Below are 19588 nucleotides of genomic sequence, written 5' to 3'. Positions count from 1 at the left end.
TTACAAAAAAAGGAAAAAGTCCTATAGTTCTATTCTATTCGAAAATGAAATTGCATTGCGTGTACCCTGTGTTTATATGCCACGTAAAAACCTTCCAAGATTTACAGCAAGACAAACAAATTCAGTTTTAGTGAATGAAAACCTTCAGTAGTATAGGTTTCCAGGACTAGATTTTTTAATCTTACTAGGGTGTGACCGCAGTGAATTTAAAATGACATCTTCAAGAAAGGCACAGCAAGATTGATGTCAGTCAGTTTGTTCATTATATACAGACCCCACTGATCCAAGCATCCTGAGATTCATACATCGCATAAAACAAGTTGCATTTATTAAACTTGCATTTAAAATTAGTACTGTATAGGCAAAATTAAATAGTCAAACTCAGTAATTACAAGTGTATGTACTTATTAAACATGTATCCAGCAATAAAAAGGTAACAAGTAATCAATCATAGCAATAAAGAATGTCCATTTAGCTTTTATTGATGTTTACAGGAGTCTGTAGAAATCAAATAAGCAATGTAAATGGGCAACCATAAGATCTCTCAAATTGAAGTGTGTTCTTTTTTTTAAATAGTATTCTTAAAGAATGACCAATATATTCTTGGTTACAACTGTCCTTGCTCTAACAGTCAAAATGAAAATTAACATTCAGTAAACATTCTTTTCTAAAGGTAGTTCCCTTATGTAATCGGTGATTTCATCTGTCATTATGTATACATAAACAAGTTTAATAACATACCAATCAGTGGTTATTTCACAATTGAAAAATAAAAGCACAAAAAAAGTTTACACTCTTTTACAGGGAAATAAAAGATCGTTCGATTTAAACTATTTCCTTAAGGGCATAGCATAGTCAGCTTTTTTTGTCTGTTTTTTTTTGTTCCGTTTTTCCTCTGTAACTATTACATAATTAGATTCTTACATACAAATATGGACAAAATTTGGCTTGTGCTTGAAAGCCGTCAAGTCCGTGGGCGCGGCTCACAGCCCCCCGTTGCTGCAGTGCGAGTCCGCCCCGCTGCTGCTGCTGCTCGGCTTGTCCGACTCGCAGGAGGGCGACTCCGCGGCGGAGCTCTTCTCCGAGAACTCCTCGCCGTCCGGCTCCAGGCCGTCGGGACAGGGCAGCTTCAGCAGCTCCTCCCGCAGCTGCGCCGTGTGCCGCTGGGGGGACAAACACACGCGGCCGCGGCCGGTCACCCGGGGCTGCTCCTCCCCAGGTCCCACAGATGTTCAGCGACCCCAGCGTTTGAATGTCAGCTCCCTGCCTCTAGTGGCTATGGATATACTACCGGAGTAATACAGTATTGCAAGAAATATTTCCATCTTCTTTACTAATCGGATTTTGCTTATTTGTGCTTTTTTTAGTTTTGTCCCTGTTCTCACTTGTCTCCTCCTTAGTATTGAGCGCCATTCCCCGGAGAAAGTTTCATTTTTTATTCATTTCACAGCACATAAAATCCACCGCCATCATTAGAAGATCAAAATATTACTGCCATTTGTCCTGTTTATTATTCCTCAGTTTGACGGATTACAGAAAAGATCTTTTCAATGCTGATTCAACAGACTGCCCTTGACTGTAACATGTGAATGGGATACCTGCAAGACTCCCGAGACCATCAGGACACGACACGGGCATGAATCTGTCTCGACAGGTGATAAAAGACTGAGACCTGTCCTGTGTGGCCAATTCAGACTTAATTAACCCCCCTAGCACTGGGGGTCAGGGGAAAGAAGATTTATGCTTTTCAATTCACCTTGCAATCTTGCCACATCAACAGCCAGCACGCTTTCAGCATCCAGCTGAATCCGATAGATGATAAAATCACATCCTGAACAATAAAAACGTGAACTAACAAAGATTTTAAAGGGAGTGGATCACAGCCAACTGTTCTACCTCTCTCCTAGTTTCACTTCCACACATCCATGGGCTTCAAAGATGGTGTCACTACCTTGAGCGCCACCAGAGTATAATTCTGTAGAAAAGTGTAGGTGTAAACTTTGCCTTTAAGATGACTCGATGGCATCCTTACTGTGTGTCAAGCGACCCTACCTTGAGCGCAGCTGCGTGATGAGACATCGTCCTGCCCACTCGCTTGTCACTGCTGTACTGCTGGATGTCGGCGATCCACTCCTCACACTGGGCCATTACCTCTGCTCTCTTCAGGTAGAAATGCTTGTGTATGACCTGGGAGGAGGAGGCAAGAGAAAGAGGGAATTAGCTGGCTTCCACAAAAGCCTCACAAATCCCATTAACAGCCTTCTCTTCAGAGGGCATGGCTGTTTACGACTGTGCTGTTGTATGCAATCTTCTGGGTACCAGGACTGTTTAGGCTGCTAGTCCCCATTCTGTGTGAAAATTTTCTAACACCTCTGGCGTCAACCTCCAGGCAGCACTACGATCCTGAAAGGTTTATAATTTTTTCGACACCGCATTAAGGAGAGAGAGAGAGAAGAAAAAAGAGAGAAGGGGAAAACATAAATCTGTTTGATGGAAAGCCCTGAAAGCAAAACTTTTATGGCGACTAACAAGAGAGAAAGCTTTAGAGTTAGAAGCTTGATGTTTTCTTCTGGTTGTTCCTTTCCCGCTGGCTGTGTCGTCAGAGCAAGTCTCTTCTCATCTCTGAAAGGCTCCTGCACACCCTCGCCCCCACAGCTGGGCCCTGTGATTTACACCACTTTCGCATCACTGCGATGATGAGTCTGCCAGTCTCCACAGACAGCACCAAGGTCCTGGCTTCTGTAGAGTCGGAGGATTGATTCGCCAACGGTAGGCCCTCGCCGCACCAATTGATCTGCCAGCACAAATCAGCCACTGGCTCAGCTGAACAAAGTCGGGGAACAGTTCCTGCACTCTAGTAATATTCAGTTTGCTGCTCCTTAGCAAACCTTCCTCCAGCAGTAGCTAATCACACTAATCATGCCATCATGTATAACCTCTCCATTTTTGCAAATTAATTTGATCAAATTTTAATTATATCTTATCAAATGCTTTAATGCGGATACGTGGCTTGAGTTGATTTAGGTGTACTGTGTTCAACAATCTCTTCATTTTACACTGATTACAGTAGGTTCTATGTTCTCATTGAAGACCTTATCAGGTGTTGTTATGCCTGTTAAACAGTTCCCCTTCAGCAACTTTAACTTACAGTTTAGTACTCATTCCTTCATTCCTCCTATTGCAGTCAGTTAATATCGCACTCCCTGAAAACATCAGGCCGTGACCTAGCTGGGCCTGAGACCGGATTTGAAGCTGACTCGGATTTGGTGAAAACTTCCGATAACCTCGATTTCCTTTGTGCTTCGGCATGATTCAACACCGTAATAAGAACTGCGATGCAAGAGCCATGGCGTGTGATTTAAAGAAGTGAAAGAAAAATCCTGTTTCTAGTTCCCAAACTAGCTTGATCTAGAACAACCTTCAAACACCTGAAAGACTGTACTGGAGTATAACTTTACAAATTCTGAAAGAGCTTTACAAAATACACTTCAGCCAGTAGCTTAACTTGGCAAGGCAGAATCCTTCTTTAGCTGTTGGGCCAAAGACTTCTCCTTACAGGTGTGCTTATACCGAGCTGACCATACTAGGAATCCACTATGATTTATGTCTTTAATACTTTAATTGCAGAGAAAACTACAATAAAATAATGCACTGCAAGACAGTTCCTTTAGATGTATTTTTTATGGAATAAAAATAACTGGACCAACAAAGCCGTCAACACAATGGGGTCAGGCCGCACTTCTTAACACTAATGTCTGGAGATGTTTCTGGAGAGAGTGTCCACAGTGTGCACCGCGAGGAGAGGACGCCTTGGCAGAGGTTACCTGAGCCTGTCCTTCCCCAGGCTCTCTGGGAACAGAGCAGGCGAGTGGGTTTCAACATGCTGGCTTATCTGTAAACCCCGAGTGTGGACAATATGACTTCAAGAAATGTTGCTAGAAAGAGTCAGTGTAACACTGCATGTCCAACTAAGGATGTTAACGGTGTTCAATTAGGAAATACGAGGCCTGACATAATATTTCATTCTAGCTGCTTCTTAAGCACAGCTTTTACAGCTGTAGGAGTACACTCATTGACCACATGCAGTAATGGTTTCTGACTTCTTAATTCAAATTCCCTAATGCTTCAAGGGGGCAATGTCAGGGAGACAAGAACACTAATCTGAACACGCCTGGCTTCTTAATTGACTTAGTTAAGATTTACTGTCAAAGCTATCCTATGGCTTAAAAGCCTAAATAGAACACACAACAATGGAAATGAAGTGAGGATACAGATGAGCCTTGTTCACCAAAATAAACTGAAGTAAATTGACAAAATGCACCTTTCTTTCTAGATTTCAGTCAGAGCTGAGAAAAGTATGTTTGGCAAACCAAGCAGTTTGGCCCAAAGAAAAAGGATCTGGAATCTTTAAGGCATCTGTATTTATGTCCAGGAAATTTCTTCTTCATAACTAATAATTCAATCCATGCTGACCTTTAAAAAATTATATAAATAGTTCAGTACTAGGAAAACATACATCCCACACAAAAAAATATTTGTAGTGTTATGGTAATGAAGAGTGCCAATGTAGAAATAGAAAGCGTCCGCAGAAACGGCACTAAATTGCAAGAATCTTTCAACACACTAAATAAATAACGGAAACTAACACAACAGTTTCAGTTCTAATTTGGCTATTGTAAGATCTTTCTTTCATTATTTAATTTTTCTGCCAGCAGGTATAAAATGTGAGACCCACTGTGCACTAATGTGCAAATGAAAGCAGATCTCCAGATGCCGTCCATATGAATAGCTGCCGTTCCTGAGGCTGGTCCTTTGCTCAGTGTATCCAGGGCTAAATCCTGGACTTCGGAAACTGTGCCCTTCCTGACGCTGCTCCACTGTTATGGAATGCCCCTACCCAGTTCTCTACGATTCCAATTCCTTAAACCTTTTCAAAACTGAACTCGAACTCAGCTTTTTACCACGGCCTGTATCGGTATATAGCCCTATATTCTATCTATATAAACATGTATGGGCTTGTTTAATTTTTCTTTTGCTTTTTATTGTCGTTTTTATTGGAAAGGTCTCAATAATAATAATAATAATAATATTAATAATAAAATAATAATAAGGACATCCATGACAGAGACTGCACTGTGTCAAAGCTTAGATGATGAGAATGTGCAATTCTAAAACTTATAAGAGCGCATTTCAATTAAGACCTCAGTACTTAAAGCATTCAACCACAATTTCAATTACATTTTCATCAGTAGCAGGCAAATGGAGAGGGTTTAGGATGAGAGTTATCTGCTCTCTGTTGAGTGATTACACCTCTCAGAGACTAACTACACTGGAATTTATCTTGCTCCAGCATATTCCCCATCAGCGCAGCGAGTCAAGCTACGCGTCGCCTTCCTTGTGAAAACCATTAGAAATATTGCTCTTTTTGAGGCTGGGAAAGGAACAGATCACAATCTGTCTACATTATCCCGTGTCAAGGACAAGAGGAAATCATACAGAGACGCAGAAAGAGACAGCAAAAGACGACTAGATCTGAAGGATACAGTCAGGCTACAAAATTAAGTGTACAGCAGACAGACTTGTTGAATATTAATATCTAAGGGCTTCATGATTGACTAGCCTGTCATTCACTATTTTGTTCAATACACGCAGGAGACACTTGTTTCCTTTTATTACAAACCATTACAATTCTAGCAAGTAAAGCTGGCACTTAAACATTGTTTAAACATATAAATTATACGTTTTTAATAATTTAGAATTCTGTGATAAGTAAATCATAATTCTCAAAACACGATTTTGAATATATGTATAATAACATTAGCAAATGTATTAATTGGTAAAAGTAACTAATATCTAATATCATAGATGGCATAAAACATTCATTTGAACTTCTGTACCTGCTTTGTAACTTTCATTCATTTGTCCTTTTTAGTTATTGCCCAGGGGCTTGAGATCTGAAAGGCAGTACATAAAGTGAAGTGTTCTACTATTATATTGGACCTGACGTGCCGAAATGGGTTTGTTGCCAGATATTTCAGCCCTTCTTCAGCCCAGCTGAGCCCTGCCCCGCCCCCCCATGCCCAGGAAGGCAAGCCGAGACACTGGGTACCTCTTTAAAGCACGGGGAGGGGCTGCGAAGCTGCTCCAGCATGGCCCACTTCACCGTCGCCTGCCGGATGTTGCCATCGTACTCCCTGGAGCTCTGCGTGCCACTCGGTGTGCCCCGTGAGCGCTCGTACCCGGGCTCGTTGAAATACGGCTCTGCCACAAGGATGAGAGACTGCACCGACACCAGAACCTGCGGGCAGGGAGCACAAGTCACAGCGCGTCAGCGGCCCGATCGCTGTTTCACCGGGGAAAGGAAAATGAGACGAAGGTGTACGGCCCGTCTTCATCAAACTGGGGTTTTCTTTCAACAAGACCTGCAAATCAAAAATGTCTGTGAAAAAACGACGACATCAAAGCCAACAAGAATATCAGAGAATTGATATTGGCACTGCAAATTAGACTGGTTAGTGACTTGCCTCCATCCATCCATAGTGCAAAGCACAGAGAAATGGGACACAGCCAGGAGCTACAATATCACCCTGCAACTCACAACTGGCAGCCCACTGAAGCTCAGCGGGTGTGAGCCTGGCCAGTACCTCGATGGGAGAGTCCTGGAAAAATCTAAGGTTGCTGCTGGAAGAGGTGTTAGTGGGACTAGTATGGGGTGCTCACCCTGCAGCCTGTGTGGGTCCTAATGTCCCAGTATAGTGATGTGGACAGTGCACTGTAAGAAAAAAGGCGCTGTCCTTTGGATGAGATGTAAAACCGAGGTCCTGACTACTCGGAAATATATTTTCTGAGTAGCTACAGCACGACTGCCTTTATGTTTTGTAAGCCAACATCATCGAAGAACATGTGAAGAAGAATGTGAAGAAGAACATCGAAGAAGCTACTGGGACAAATTAAAAGAAACATCCCATAGGCCGAAAAAACAGTTTTTGTGTTCCAAGGTGAATATCACTGCTGCATTACTTTTATATCTAGCTCACAATGTTATCCCAGGCGACGGACTACACGTTTACCGACAGCCAGTGAACAATGAGCCGCGGATGAACGTCTGTTCATCAGAGCGCGTGTGCTAAGAGATCCTGTGTTTACAGACACCGGATCGCTGGGGTCGGACAAAAGTAGCATTTAATGGAAAGTGCTGGGTGAAGGACAGAGCTGCTCTGGGGCTAGAGGTGATACCAGAAGCAAGAGCAGTACCGAGGCTCCTGCAGCGCGTGCGGACGCCATTGGGGGATGTGCAGATGGTTCGACGATACCAGCGACGTCTTGACCCCCTGAGCGAAGCTGGCATCGCACACAGATTGATAAAACCAAAACACAGACATGCAGGATGTGACAAGGATGTCGAAAATGCACAATAGTGAGTAGGCCAAGCAGCTGCGAAGCATTATAGAGCTCACTGCCTAGTTTCCACTGCTTTCTGCAATAATTCAGAAATGAACAATTCAGCTAATGCCACATGATGTACATTTGTCCTAATATTGATATAGACTAGAAAAATGCCTTTGCACTAAACACACTGGTTGTAATGTTAGCTACTTCTTATTTTTTTCTTTTATTGCATAATTCTTTCATTGTTGACTCAAACTGTACATCTACAGTATTGTTTCCCTGCAGCATACAGTAATATCAACCTCTTGCATAACATTACAGTTAATTTAAATGCTTATTAAGTGCATTTTTCCGAGTATATTGCCATCCTTGTTATAATATAGTGCAGACATATTCAACTAAAATGCCCACAACAACACGAGGGAGTGACTACAGTGTCACTTAGATTTCTCAGTCGTTTCTCAGCATCTCACTCTATTCTGTTAATCGGCAGAACATTCTAAGCTGTTTCTCTTCTTACAACTTATGTGTTGTTGTCAGATACGTCCAGCTCCTAGGGAACAGCTTGTCCTTCACTACTGCTTTTAAATGCTTCTAAAGATAACTTCTACTGCCCCCTGCAAGGTGAACAGCTTGATTTCACCCATGAAAAAAGATAAACGTATATAGATTTGCTGCAGTCAAACCGTTTTACTGCAAGAGACCCATCAAAGAGCTGCTGATACTCACAGATTAAAAAACAAACCTCCTCATTCTTGCAAGCATGATCAAATAAATGCAGATCACAGGACAAATATTACTGTCACTGATTTTACATGGATAGATTTTTGTCATGTGTTTACAATGCTAAACACTATATGCCTTTCAGTTCATGTACCTAATATGTGTGTACATTTTAAGGCTTAAAACCTCAGATGTCTTGGATCGGGTCCTTGTGTTGCTCTTCTCTGTGTTCCAACTCAAGCAGACAATTAAACAACCAAATTATTTTCTAAATTGGACATATATAGGATTTTTCGTAAAGTCTTTCACAGTTGATAACACAAGGCATTCACTTCAGGTACAGTTATCTATAAATCTCCTCAGAGCCTGGTTAAAAGTAATGCAATTATACAGCAAATTAAATAACTACACCAGCTATGTAACAGAGAATGTGACTGGAACAAGAATCAGAAGCCAAGGCAGGAATCACATTTGAGACCCCTGTTATAGATGGGACTGTAATCTGCTCTTTAATCCAGTAATAAACACATTTTAATGACACCACTGTCCAGTTATTCTGCCTTCAAATGCTTTGAAATATTGGTATAAATATACTAGGAGAAAAACAATGTAGTAAAATATTTTTACAATTTACTCAATGCAGAGACAAGTTAAAATCTCATATTGACTGTATATTTCCTTCTCTTTGTTGTAGCAAATGCTGTCCACAGATGGATGGTAGGTTCAGTGCCCATGCCATGTTATCATGCCAAGGTTCTGTGCTCATTTGAATTGCTCTCAGGAACCACAACAAACATTAAGTCTTACTTCAGTAGGGCCTCTAACACAGATTTTGTCTTGCAAACTTGCTCCTTGCAAGTAAGCCCAAATAAAAGCTCTAGTTTCATTTCTTAAAAAAGGCCAAGTTACAGATTGCTAGGTACAGTATTACTCAATGATCATAAAATAAAACAATGTTGTTTTTTTATCCCTGATCAATTATAGTTTACTAAAACAATGAGGAAAATGGGATGACAACCAAGTGCCAGTATGATTTCAGTTTAATCAACTGCTTAATTATGATAAAAAGATGACACCAAGTAAACTGCTTGTTTAAAATGCTTTACAGGAATAACTGAGCCACTCAGTATTTGAGAATCATTCATGTTACAATAGCAATATAAAAAAACACTGGGAAGACAGTTCCTATTGTTTCCAGGCAGCGGGTGCATTTCTCCTATCTTGGGCAATAGGATTTATAGCTTTATTACACTGATAAATGCAACCTTATAAACAAGCTTCCCAGACACCACAGCCAGAGTGAATCTAGTGCTTAATTCAAAAAGATATCACAGCTTTACAATCCCGTACCACAGATCTAAAACTAAAAAGCCCTTTTGTACCGAACCATCCACTGATGTTTGTACCACATTAAAGCTTCACGTCACGGTGGATTAAACTGCTAATCTGGTGCAGGTCTGGAGTGACCAGACCCACCAACGTAACCATCAGCCAAGCTGTAGCTATGGGACTGAGAAGCAGCTCTACCTGGCATAGTGCCTAGGTGTGGAAAGCACATGTCTGTGGGGGGAAAACAAGATGGTGACATACTGCACCAAACAATATGGAGGCTAGATGCCGTCCCTGTGTGGATAGTTACTGATTAGGTTGACTCAACATAACGGAGTTCTCCTTTAATTTATGCATACTGTATGTAGCTTTGTGGTATGATCTTTTTGCACCTACTATCATATCAATAATCACATTTCAATGAAAGCCCCATTGTAAATCCACAATTTGAATTGAAAAACCGTAATAATGCCAACACAACGTAAAGCAGAATTCATGGTGTCAGTTACTTGTCTTACCTGTAAAAAGCTTGAGGTTTGAGGGTTCCACTTTTCCTCTGGTCTCCCATGCCAGGTGTTGAGAATACTTAAGCACACCTTCAAACACAATGAAAGGGAAACATGAGGATTCTTTCGTTAAAGAAACCGCAACAGTCATTTTTTCCCCCCACATTGTCATCTTAAATCTACCATGTGAGATTTGTAAGCCATGAAATAAAGGAACATCAGTGGCAATAATCCATGACCCTGTGTGTCAGGAGCACTAAAGCAACACAAACTAGATAAGATCAGATCACTTTATTGGCCATATCCACATTTTTGTATTAGGAATTTGTCTTATCGCGTAACCCAGCTTGCTCTCCATGAGACACACAGACAGGGAGAGAAGCTGGGGGTCAGAGCGCAGGGTCAGCCCTGGATCAGTTGGGGTTAAGGGCCTTGCTCAGGGGCCCAGCGGAGTAGGATTCCTCTGCCGGCCGTGGGATTTGAACCCGCAACCTTCCTGCCACAGGCACAGATCCTGAGCCACAGAGCCACCGCTCCTCCAGAAAGTAGACGTCTGGAAAGTGGAAGACTGAACGGAGCCTTTCCCATGCAACCTACTACCTCGCCTTTCACACGCCACTGTGTGACTGAAACGGGCCGCAGCCTCGCCTCAGATGTGTGGCGAACGACATGACTTACTTTTCCGTCGTTGTAGAGATTTGGGTTGAAGCGCACACTGTGTCCTCCTGTGGTCTCCAGGTTGACGAGGGGAGGTGAGTTTGGGTAGTCTTGAGGAAAATACACATCAAACTCAAAGCAACCATTTGCATAAGGGGTATCTGCAGGGCCAGTGATAAGAACCTGGAAGAGCACATAAAGAAAACAAACGCGCTGAACACTAACATTGCAAATTTTCAATCCAGGAATAAAAACCAATGTCACTGCCTTCTTAACAAAAAGGCTCTCAAATTAAAACAAGACAATATTAATTATGGTTAAAGAAACACATTTTAATTCTTCTTCGATTAATCATCCTGTGGGGTCACAGCCACTCAGAATGCCATTAAACCCATAATTTAAACCCTGCAGTTGAAACAAATTACAAGAAATCTCATACTAATACCCTTAACACCCTTTATCAGCTGCAGTCTTTCCTCAGCCCTGCAATCTACCAAATAATTATAGAAGGAAACATTTTACATTGTCTTTGGTATATAGTATAGTTCTGAATAATAACTCATACTGAGATCATTCATCCCTTTTCTTACATGGTCTTGGTAAGCAATAGGCACAAGGCGGGACGCCAGCCCATCTCAGAACACACACTGATACTTTCCCAGAAGCCAGTTAACCTATTAATGTGTCTTTAGGCTGCGAGAGGAAAGCAGAGCGCTTGGGGGAAAACCGCTCAAACATGGGGAGAACATGCAGTACAAACTTCATGCAGATGGAAGGAAACCCGAGGCCCCAGGACTGCAAGGCAGCAATGCTAGCTGCTCCACCACACCACCCAAACTGAAATCTTGGAGGACAGTTTCTGTTTTAACCTGTCGGTTTTGGGCTTCCAGGACTCACAAACTACATGTGCATGTTTAGAAAGGCTGTATGTGACTGTAATGCATATGTTTGATTTCGCATTGCAAAGCAAGAGTCACCTACACCGTTTTGGCTAAAAAGGAGTGGCAGACACTATTCAACAGCAGGCCAGCCGCCTCTGTTTTATTTTGACTAGATTAGTCTTTTTAATGGAAGGTCTTTCTAGCTGTTTATCTACTATTGTGTCCAACAGAGAGGTCCTGCTTATTAAATTAATGGTGCATTTAATTGGTCTACCGCTATAATCAAATAGCGATATATAAAACTGATCAATATATTATTTTTTTCTGATATGTAGCACATTATGTATTGATGGATTTCAATATCATTTTGCACAGTCAAACTGTGTACCAGACGTGTTCATATATTCAGGATTCAGCAGACACGGCTCATGATTTTAGAAAGGCTGAGAAGTCCAGGGCCTTTACCTTCATTATGTCCAGCCTCTCCTCGTCACACCTCACGAAGACGCTGGAGGAAGAGGAGAGCGGCAGGGAGGTGGAGAGGGTGACGGCTTCCTGCGCGAGGCGGCGGGCACGGGCAGCACTGTTGGCGTCGCTGGCGTTCTTCACCTGAGACATGTAATGGTAATTCACTTTGAACACTAGCTTGCCGTCCTCGTCCTCAGAAACCATCTCAAAGGTGTCTGGAAAACAAAAAACAAGACAAAACAAAAAAAAAGGTTGTGCTTGGCTTGTGCATTCATCAAGGACTGTCTTTCCTCACTGCCCTTGGTTCCTGATCCCTTGTTAATCCAATTACTTGAAACCTCTCCTGCCTGCAAATTCAAGAGCGGGCGGCAGCTCGGAATCCTGCAATCAAGCCGACGCGTGAATGACAAACGACAGATGTAGCAGCTCGCGATGGTCTGGCAGCCGATCCGTGCAGCGCCAGATTTTCAGAGGGAATCCGGAATCCTGACACTTCTAAAGCTGTGGAGGATCAGAACAACGCCAGCCGTGGGGGACGGGGACATTTCCCACAGTTGTTCGCCACTTACCAAACTGCAGTTTCTTCATGGCAGCAACATATTTTTCCTCCAGGGAACGCAGAACTGAGAGCGGCTTAGGTCTGGCAGCTGTTTTCTTGGAAGATTCTGCCAGCTTTTTCTCTGTTATAAAAAACAAGTCCAACCAAAACCATTAGAGACAGACATTGTAAACAACTGGGTGACGCTGTGGTGGTCGATACAGTTGGCGTCTTTCAAGAAACGGCTAGGTCCCTAGATCAATTAGTTACTAGCAACCCGATGAGCTGGATGGGTTCAAAGTCTTCCTCTTGATTATAAGCTTTATGCATTCAGTCTTGAGATGATGCTGCAATCTGCAATATCCACATAAAACCACAGCTTCAGCACAAGAGCTGTGGTTCATATAGTGCACTCACTATAATTGAGTGCACCTTACAGTCTTATTTAAGGGAAATATATGAATACAGTACTAATTTACTTTACAAGCTTATTTGTAAATCATTTAACAAATCATCTGTTTCAATTTGGATGCTTCCTATTACAGTGAAACGGTGTTGCTAGTCACAGATAATGCAATTAAATAATGTGCTGCTGTAAAGCCTCTTTTCAAACCATTTTGTTTAAACCCAACAAAGCACATTTATTTGATACCAATGTCATGGCCAACCTCAGAGAAAATGCTGCTTAAACCTGGCACAACTGAATACACCACAAAACAACAAGATGTGTTCTTTTCTAAAAGTAATTCAAATTATCCACTTTATTTTGACTAGATTAGTCTTTCTAATGGAAGGTCATTCTAGCCGTTTATCTACTATTGTGCCCAGCAGAGAGGTTCTCCTTATCAGGTTATTGGTGCATTTAATTGGTCTGCCGCTATAACGAGAGATACATAACATTGATCAATAGATTATTTTTTTGCAGCACATTATGCATTGATGGATTTCAATATAATTTTGCACAGTCATAAACTATGTACCAGATGTGTCAATTATTCAGCCGGCCACCACACTGTGAAGATGTGCTCATACTAGTGAAGCATCTCTCAGGAGGGAAGTTCACCACAAGTCAGCTTACACTTATGATATGGATTTTGCACCTCAAGTGCTGGCATATGGATATGTGGTTTTGTATCGCAGCAATCCCCAACATTTACTTACTTGCCACTGAGGGGCTCTGTGTTACAAACGACTGCAAAGCAAGGGAGGAAACTGATAATGTATGTAGTGCAGGGGGAGGGCAAGACGTTTGAATCCAACAGCACACACTCATCAATGAGCTGCTCTTTATTCCCTGGTAGTAATGGGACACCTGGGCTTGCAGCACTGCATTGACGACCTGGTAATCTGGCTACAGAGCCAAAGGTATATACTGTCACCTTCAACAGTGCATTTGTTTCAGCAGATTATTAGACACACAATTGATTATACTGTAAGGTGTCTTTTATTAATTAAGACTTTAGTCTGGTTTCGAGCTCTGTGCACGTTGCTCATTATGTTACAAAGAAAGACTGATTATGAATATCAAACAATTAAAAATATTACATGCTTAAAGAAAATTGGTTTGCTTTTAATAAAAACAAACAGAGTCAAGCTGGTTTCAGCATAGAAACTTCAACAAATATTTAACGGTACTAAACATTTCCATCTAGGTATTTTAATTCACCTGTATTAACCTTGTACCTTAATCCTGCATATCTTAAAATAACTAAATGCAATTTTTAAAGTTTTTTGTGTATTTGTTGTAGTTTCACCACACTACTTTTTTCAATTGAACTCTTGAGTCATGGTACTGTAAACGTTTCTTGTATAACAATTTGACAACCTAATGTTGGAATACTCCTTCTACATGAGTACATTCAACAGAGGTACTTTCAAGCAGAGTGACCTTTTCGGTCTTAAGTCATGCTATAATTACTGCACAATAATGACAACTTTTTAAATTAACTCTAAATTATTGTTAAAAGGAAGCACTCCTACCATATTTGAGCACTTCTTACTGTTTTTTCTAAGTGAGACCATGAAGTGCTAAATAATAAACACAATGGCCACTGTCCTGTTCAGTGATCAACTGCACTGTTCTTTCTTACCAATGCTTCTGGTAAAACCTCATCATTATCATCTAATCAAGACAATCGAGTTCTTCTGGTTCTGAAGTGAGATAATAAAGCAATACCCACTCCTCTGCTTCGATCAGATTCCCAGAAATGCTTTATTATGAATCATGAGCTCTACGAAGGGCTTGAAGAAAAGGCTCTGAATGACAAGATCATGGATAAATCAGGACTCGGCGAGCTCTGCACCTTGATGTGCCTGCCTCAGGCTGGTAGTAGCAGCGTAAACAATCTCTGCTGTCTTCTGGATGTCCGGTACCAGAAGAGTAAGGCCTTCTGGCTCAGGGTCTGACGCTTCTGCTTTCACAACCCCTTTGCTTTTATCTTTTTTAGACCTGTAAGAAAGAGTAACATCACTATTGTGCACAGAAGAAATAACCTTAAGCAAATTGCTGGCCGCTGGAAATTGCTCTGAACTGTCATGTGAGAGAACCCATTAGGAAGAACTCATGACCCACAAAAACAAGTTTCAGATGACTGTAGGTTCGGGTCCTAAAACTGCTGCTCTACAACTTTCCAATTGCAAAATTCCTGTAAAGTTCTCTTATTATTTTATCATTTAACTACAACCCTTTCCCAAACAAATGCTAAAAAATCTCTAATGAAACCAATCTCTGAAAGACCTTCACACATTTTTTGAATGAAGCTTCAAGCCTTTCACAGTAGTTTACATTATTCACAAAATATATGATTCTATAACTGAAATCTTTTGATCTGACTAGTAATTCATGCCAATTAATGTTTACATTTTCATTATTGAAACTGCTTGTGATGGTAAAAATTATGACCTTAATATGGTGTGTACTCTGTGTATGGATACCTTTGTATGCTGCAAATTTCTAAAGTTGAATCTAAAATGATAGTTTACAATTCAAGGCCAGCACACTAGTAAGAAGCAAGACACAGTTCCCAAGTACCAAACAGGTGCAAATCAAATAGTTACACTTAAAAACCATTTGAAAGGTTTAAAAAATTCCTCTAATAAGTTCAAGTTTAGGAAAATGTTGTAAATGGTTCAGAGAAAATAACTTAAAAATCAAAACGAAGAGAATGTTCTGCAGAGATCTTAAAGTAACTCAAGATTCAAAGACAGAAAAAAAGAGTAAATGTAAAAGCACCACTGAAAGAAGATATCAGAATCAGCAAGAGTGAGGTCAAAAACAATACGTAAACAGAGGCTACGCATAAGGCAAAGCATAGAGTAAAAGAATGGTTCAAGTTTAAGAAGTAGTTTTTGAGATTATGTAGAAGTTACATTACATTAAACAAATAGCAAATGTATGTAATTAATATTTCAATCGGGCTTTTACAAAAAATAGTTCAATGTCAACTACATAAATGCATCGGTACTGAGTAATTTTAGCATAAGTGACATTGAGATATTACAGGGCTTGGACAGCTTAAAACTAATAAATTACCATGGTCCAACAGTATTTTCCCAGTGGGTTTAAGGGGGGGGGAGGAATGTTATTCAAAGACCGTTAAGTGGGTTGTTTCAATTGTGAGTAAGAATGCGAACTGTATCCACAGATTGCATCATTGCAAATTTAGCACCAATTTAATTAAAAGAGACCGTCTTACTGTCCATCTGAAAAGGTGTGGAAATGTTAGAGTAACACAAGAAGAATATTGATTAAATAATGACATTTTAATGAGACACCAGCACACTTCACTGTCAGCTTCTTTCCAGTATTTAGCACTGCGCACACAGTCCATTGAACCTCATGGTGATTATTCCTTTAATGATTCAGAATGATTACAGCTGAACTCCCAGCACGTTGGGTGACAAAGGTATGCAGACATGAGAAACTTGGGAGAAACTCGTGGAAAAATGAGCTATGGCCACTAGAATGTTAATTAAATGCTGAAAATAAGCCCAAATGCTAAATACTGACTTCACTAAACCACAGACTGGCTCTGGGTAATTCTAAAAAGGGCACAAGGACAGGACTTGACTGTAAGATTTTTAGGGTAACCGAAATAGTGCAGCAGTGAAGTGGCTTATTAGGCTTGAGACAGGGTGGGCGGTATCTGACCTGAGCCTGTTGGTGTAGGTGTCCACGCAGGTCTTCATCTTGGCCAGCAGCATCCCCACCGAGGTGGGGCTCCCGGAGTGCTCCTCCTCCTCCTCGCCCGGCTCCCCGGACAGCGGCAGCAGCAGCGGCACCAGGGCGGTGCAGGTGGAGACGGCCCGCAGCAGCTCCAGCAGGGCCCGGTACAGGGGCACGTGCCTCGCCATGTCCAGCACTGCCACGAGAGCACAGCACAGGCCACGTCAGGAGCCGGCAGCGTCCGGCGGTAGACACTCAGCTCTCAACCCACCCGCTGCGGAGGAACTACGGAGCACGGCTTGCTTAAGTAAAGATGGCGCAGCTGTTGCCACACGTGACCACATGCCATATGTCTATTTCCCTCTACATTTCTTGATGAGAAATTCGTTTCGAACATGCAGACCTTAGAAAGAGGGAGCCGGCACAGCCATGGCCGGTCGGTGCTGTTCCTCAACAGGGGGAAGTAAGACGCTGAATGTTGTAAAGTTAGATGATTATGTAACAACCAGCTCTGTGGAATAAATGATCACTAAAACACCACTGAAATGAACCTAAAAACCAAGTTACTGCCTACTTTGTATATTGCACATATCAGTGATTAAGACTTGTAACTTTACCTGGCCAGGCACGGACTATTTAAGAAAATGCACATTAAGGTTCCCTAATTTCCCTTATCTTGTTTCTGATGCATTTGCAATCCACACCAGACTATTTTACCTGATACCACAAGACAGTCCCTGTCTATTTTGTACGTTGTTTGCAGTTTGGGTCGGTCAGAAATCGAATCAACAATGCCCCATCTGACATCTCCTTGCTTTTTACAAACGGAGCACACAAGCATCAGCACCTGCTTCAAGCAGACTTTGTCAAGTTATCGAAGTCTAAAAACCCAGGTCATTTTTTCCAATTCATGGAACACTAGCTCCCTACACAGATGCTGGATTTTGTAACAGCTGAGAAGCTCTAAAGAGGAGCAAAGTGGTACAATAAACCAAGATGTGTTCCTTAGTTACAATTCTGTAAGCTTCACCTGCTTGCTTTACATTTATATTAGGATTTCAGCAGAAGGTTAGGTACATCTCCACAATACCCCAACCTCCCCTTTAATCTGTATTCCAATCACTGTTTCCCTCTCCTTGAGAAACCAAGGAAGCCTTTAAACTCCTTATAAACTGAATACATTTGGGCAATTACTGCAAAATGACAGTAACATTTATGACTGATGCTGCAACATGTCTGACCGCATCTGCTCTTAATCCGTCTCAGCTGGGTCTGCTTGGGACTGGGGCAGGCACGTCTGGAGAAGTGCTTTCCAGCAGAATTGTGGGCTGGATATTCTCAATGTCAGACTTTACATTCTCCCACACGGTCACTTTGGCCATTTACTGTTATTTATTTAACCCAGTATTGCAACTTACAGAAGACGAGTCCGTGGGAGGAAAAAACATTTGTAACATAAAAAGGTTACAATTCATCAGGATTAGGAAAGCAACATCTCAGAAAAGTGTGCAATGTGTACCTGAGCAGAATGTGGTAATGTATTTACGGCAGTGAACCCAAACAGATCACTGCACATGTAGCTTACTTGAATAATATCCTAAATGTAAAAATATCCTAAGGAACTTACATCGATTTTTAATCCTGGACAAGAAAAGAAAAATGTAGGGAATGAAGATTTCAAAACTGTGTAAATGATGGATCTAGCAGAAGAGGATAAATTATAGATGTGACCTTCCCTTCCACGCTAACAGTTCTACCCCTGGACACTCCTTCAAGCAACAAAATAAAAACAGCCTTTAAATAAATGAACTAAAAGCTAGTCTTTTTCTGTCACACTGAAATAAGCAGGCTGGCTAGTGATGAATTGTGCACATACACACTGAAACTAAGCTACGCCAACTCCACCAGTATTCGAAAACTCAAATATTAATTGAACAGGACTGCAAGACACAATGCTATGGTGCAGAACCATAAATACACCGGAAAAAAAGAGAGAAAGGACAGGAAAAATAAAGAACTCAGATGTGGGAGATGACTACTGTGGGGCCACGCAGTTTAAAAGATAATTAATCTTATGGCCCTGACGCCATGAATGGGCCATCAATTCTGTAGCTGGACAGCATATCTATGCCATGTGGTCTTGTTCCCTCTTTCCCAAACAAGACAATAAAATGCAGGTCACAGAGGCAGCCGCACAAACAAGCAAGAGAAGCTTGTTGTGGGTGTGTGATGCACAGCACGCTCTGTTGCTTTGTGAGACATGCGAAATATTAGGAATTCACTTCCAAGGGTGAGAGAGCACTGAGAGAAAGAGAAAGCACTGATATACTGTCCCAGGCCCCATTCCCAAAGTCCAGCCACCACCAAGGACATAGAAAGTTGATTATCTTGGGCAGCAACAGCAAACTGCAGAAGAACAGTTTTCATATGACGCATTCCTGAAATCTTTTTCTCATGTTCTCATCTCAGCCCATCACTTATTGTGCTTTCTAAATCATGTTTGCCAGGAAATACCATCTGATTCCCTGCACAGTTGGCAGAATTTAAAAAACATTATTTTTCAATTGCATAGAAAATATAACTCCAAAAAAGGGAAAAGAATGGATTTTGAAATAAAATGGTTGTTGAAAAGCAGAAGGATGACTTTAAAGCACAATGTCTTGTTTGTGGATACAACAGATGTTTCTAACGACTGTAGACCTTTTTTTTTCCCTACTTGAAGTTCAAAGATGTACACTGACAATGCAACAAAAAATAATTTGACATGGTAGTTCAATGTCTGTGCTGTCTAAGGGCATCATCTGCTGTAGGGTGGCAGCTTTGCTTTTACAGAGTGGGACTAGCTTAAAATGGAAAAGGTCATCAAATCTATGCTGTTTGACTAAGAGACACAGACAACCCGTTTCCATCACCTAAACAATTTTCCTGGTGG

General features: G+C 41.4%; 1 protein-coding gene across 9 annotated transcripts in view; it reads right to left on the bottom strand.

Annotated features, from left to right (window-relative positions):
* Positions 1-461: 461 nt before the first annotated feature.
* The window catches only part of birc6 (baculoviral IAP repeat containing 6), a 110977-nt gene continuing 91850 nt past the window's right edge, over positions 462-19588 (bottom strand). For all 9 annotated transcript variants that reach the window (XM_015362782.2, XM_069179939.1, XM_015362783.2 and 6 more), the window contains exons 66-74: positions 16642-16852; positions 14795-14940; positions 12523-12633; positions 11951-12168; positions 10626-10787; positions 9960-10037; positions 6110-6298; positions 2053-2187; positions 462-1163 (exon numbers count right to left, since the gene is read on the bottom strand). In XM_015362782.2, coding sequence (XP_015218268.2) covers positions 984-1163; positions 2053-2187; positions 6110-6298; positions 9960-10037; positions 10626-10787; positions 11951-12168; positions 12523-12633; positions 14795-14940; positions 16642-16852 — 1430 coding nt within the window. In that variant the 3' untranslated portion in view covers positions 462-983. The remainder of the gene's footprint in view (positions 1164-2052; positions 2188-6109; positions 6299-9959; positions 10038-10625; positions 10788-11950; positions 12169-12522; positions 12634-14794; positions 14941-16641; positions 16853-19588) is intronic.

Source organism: Lepisosteus oculatus, chromosome 17, assembly GCF_040954835.1.
Source record: "Lepisosteus oculatus isolate fLepOcu1 chromosome 17, fLepOcu1.hap2, whole genome shotgun sequence".
Lineage (NCBI taxonomy): Eukaryota > Metazoa > Chordata > Actinopteri > Semionotiformes > Lepisosteidae > Lepisosteus > Lepisosteus oculatus.
Note: the sequence above shows the minus strand (reverse complement) of the source record. Positions and strands in the feature narration are given on the sequence as shown.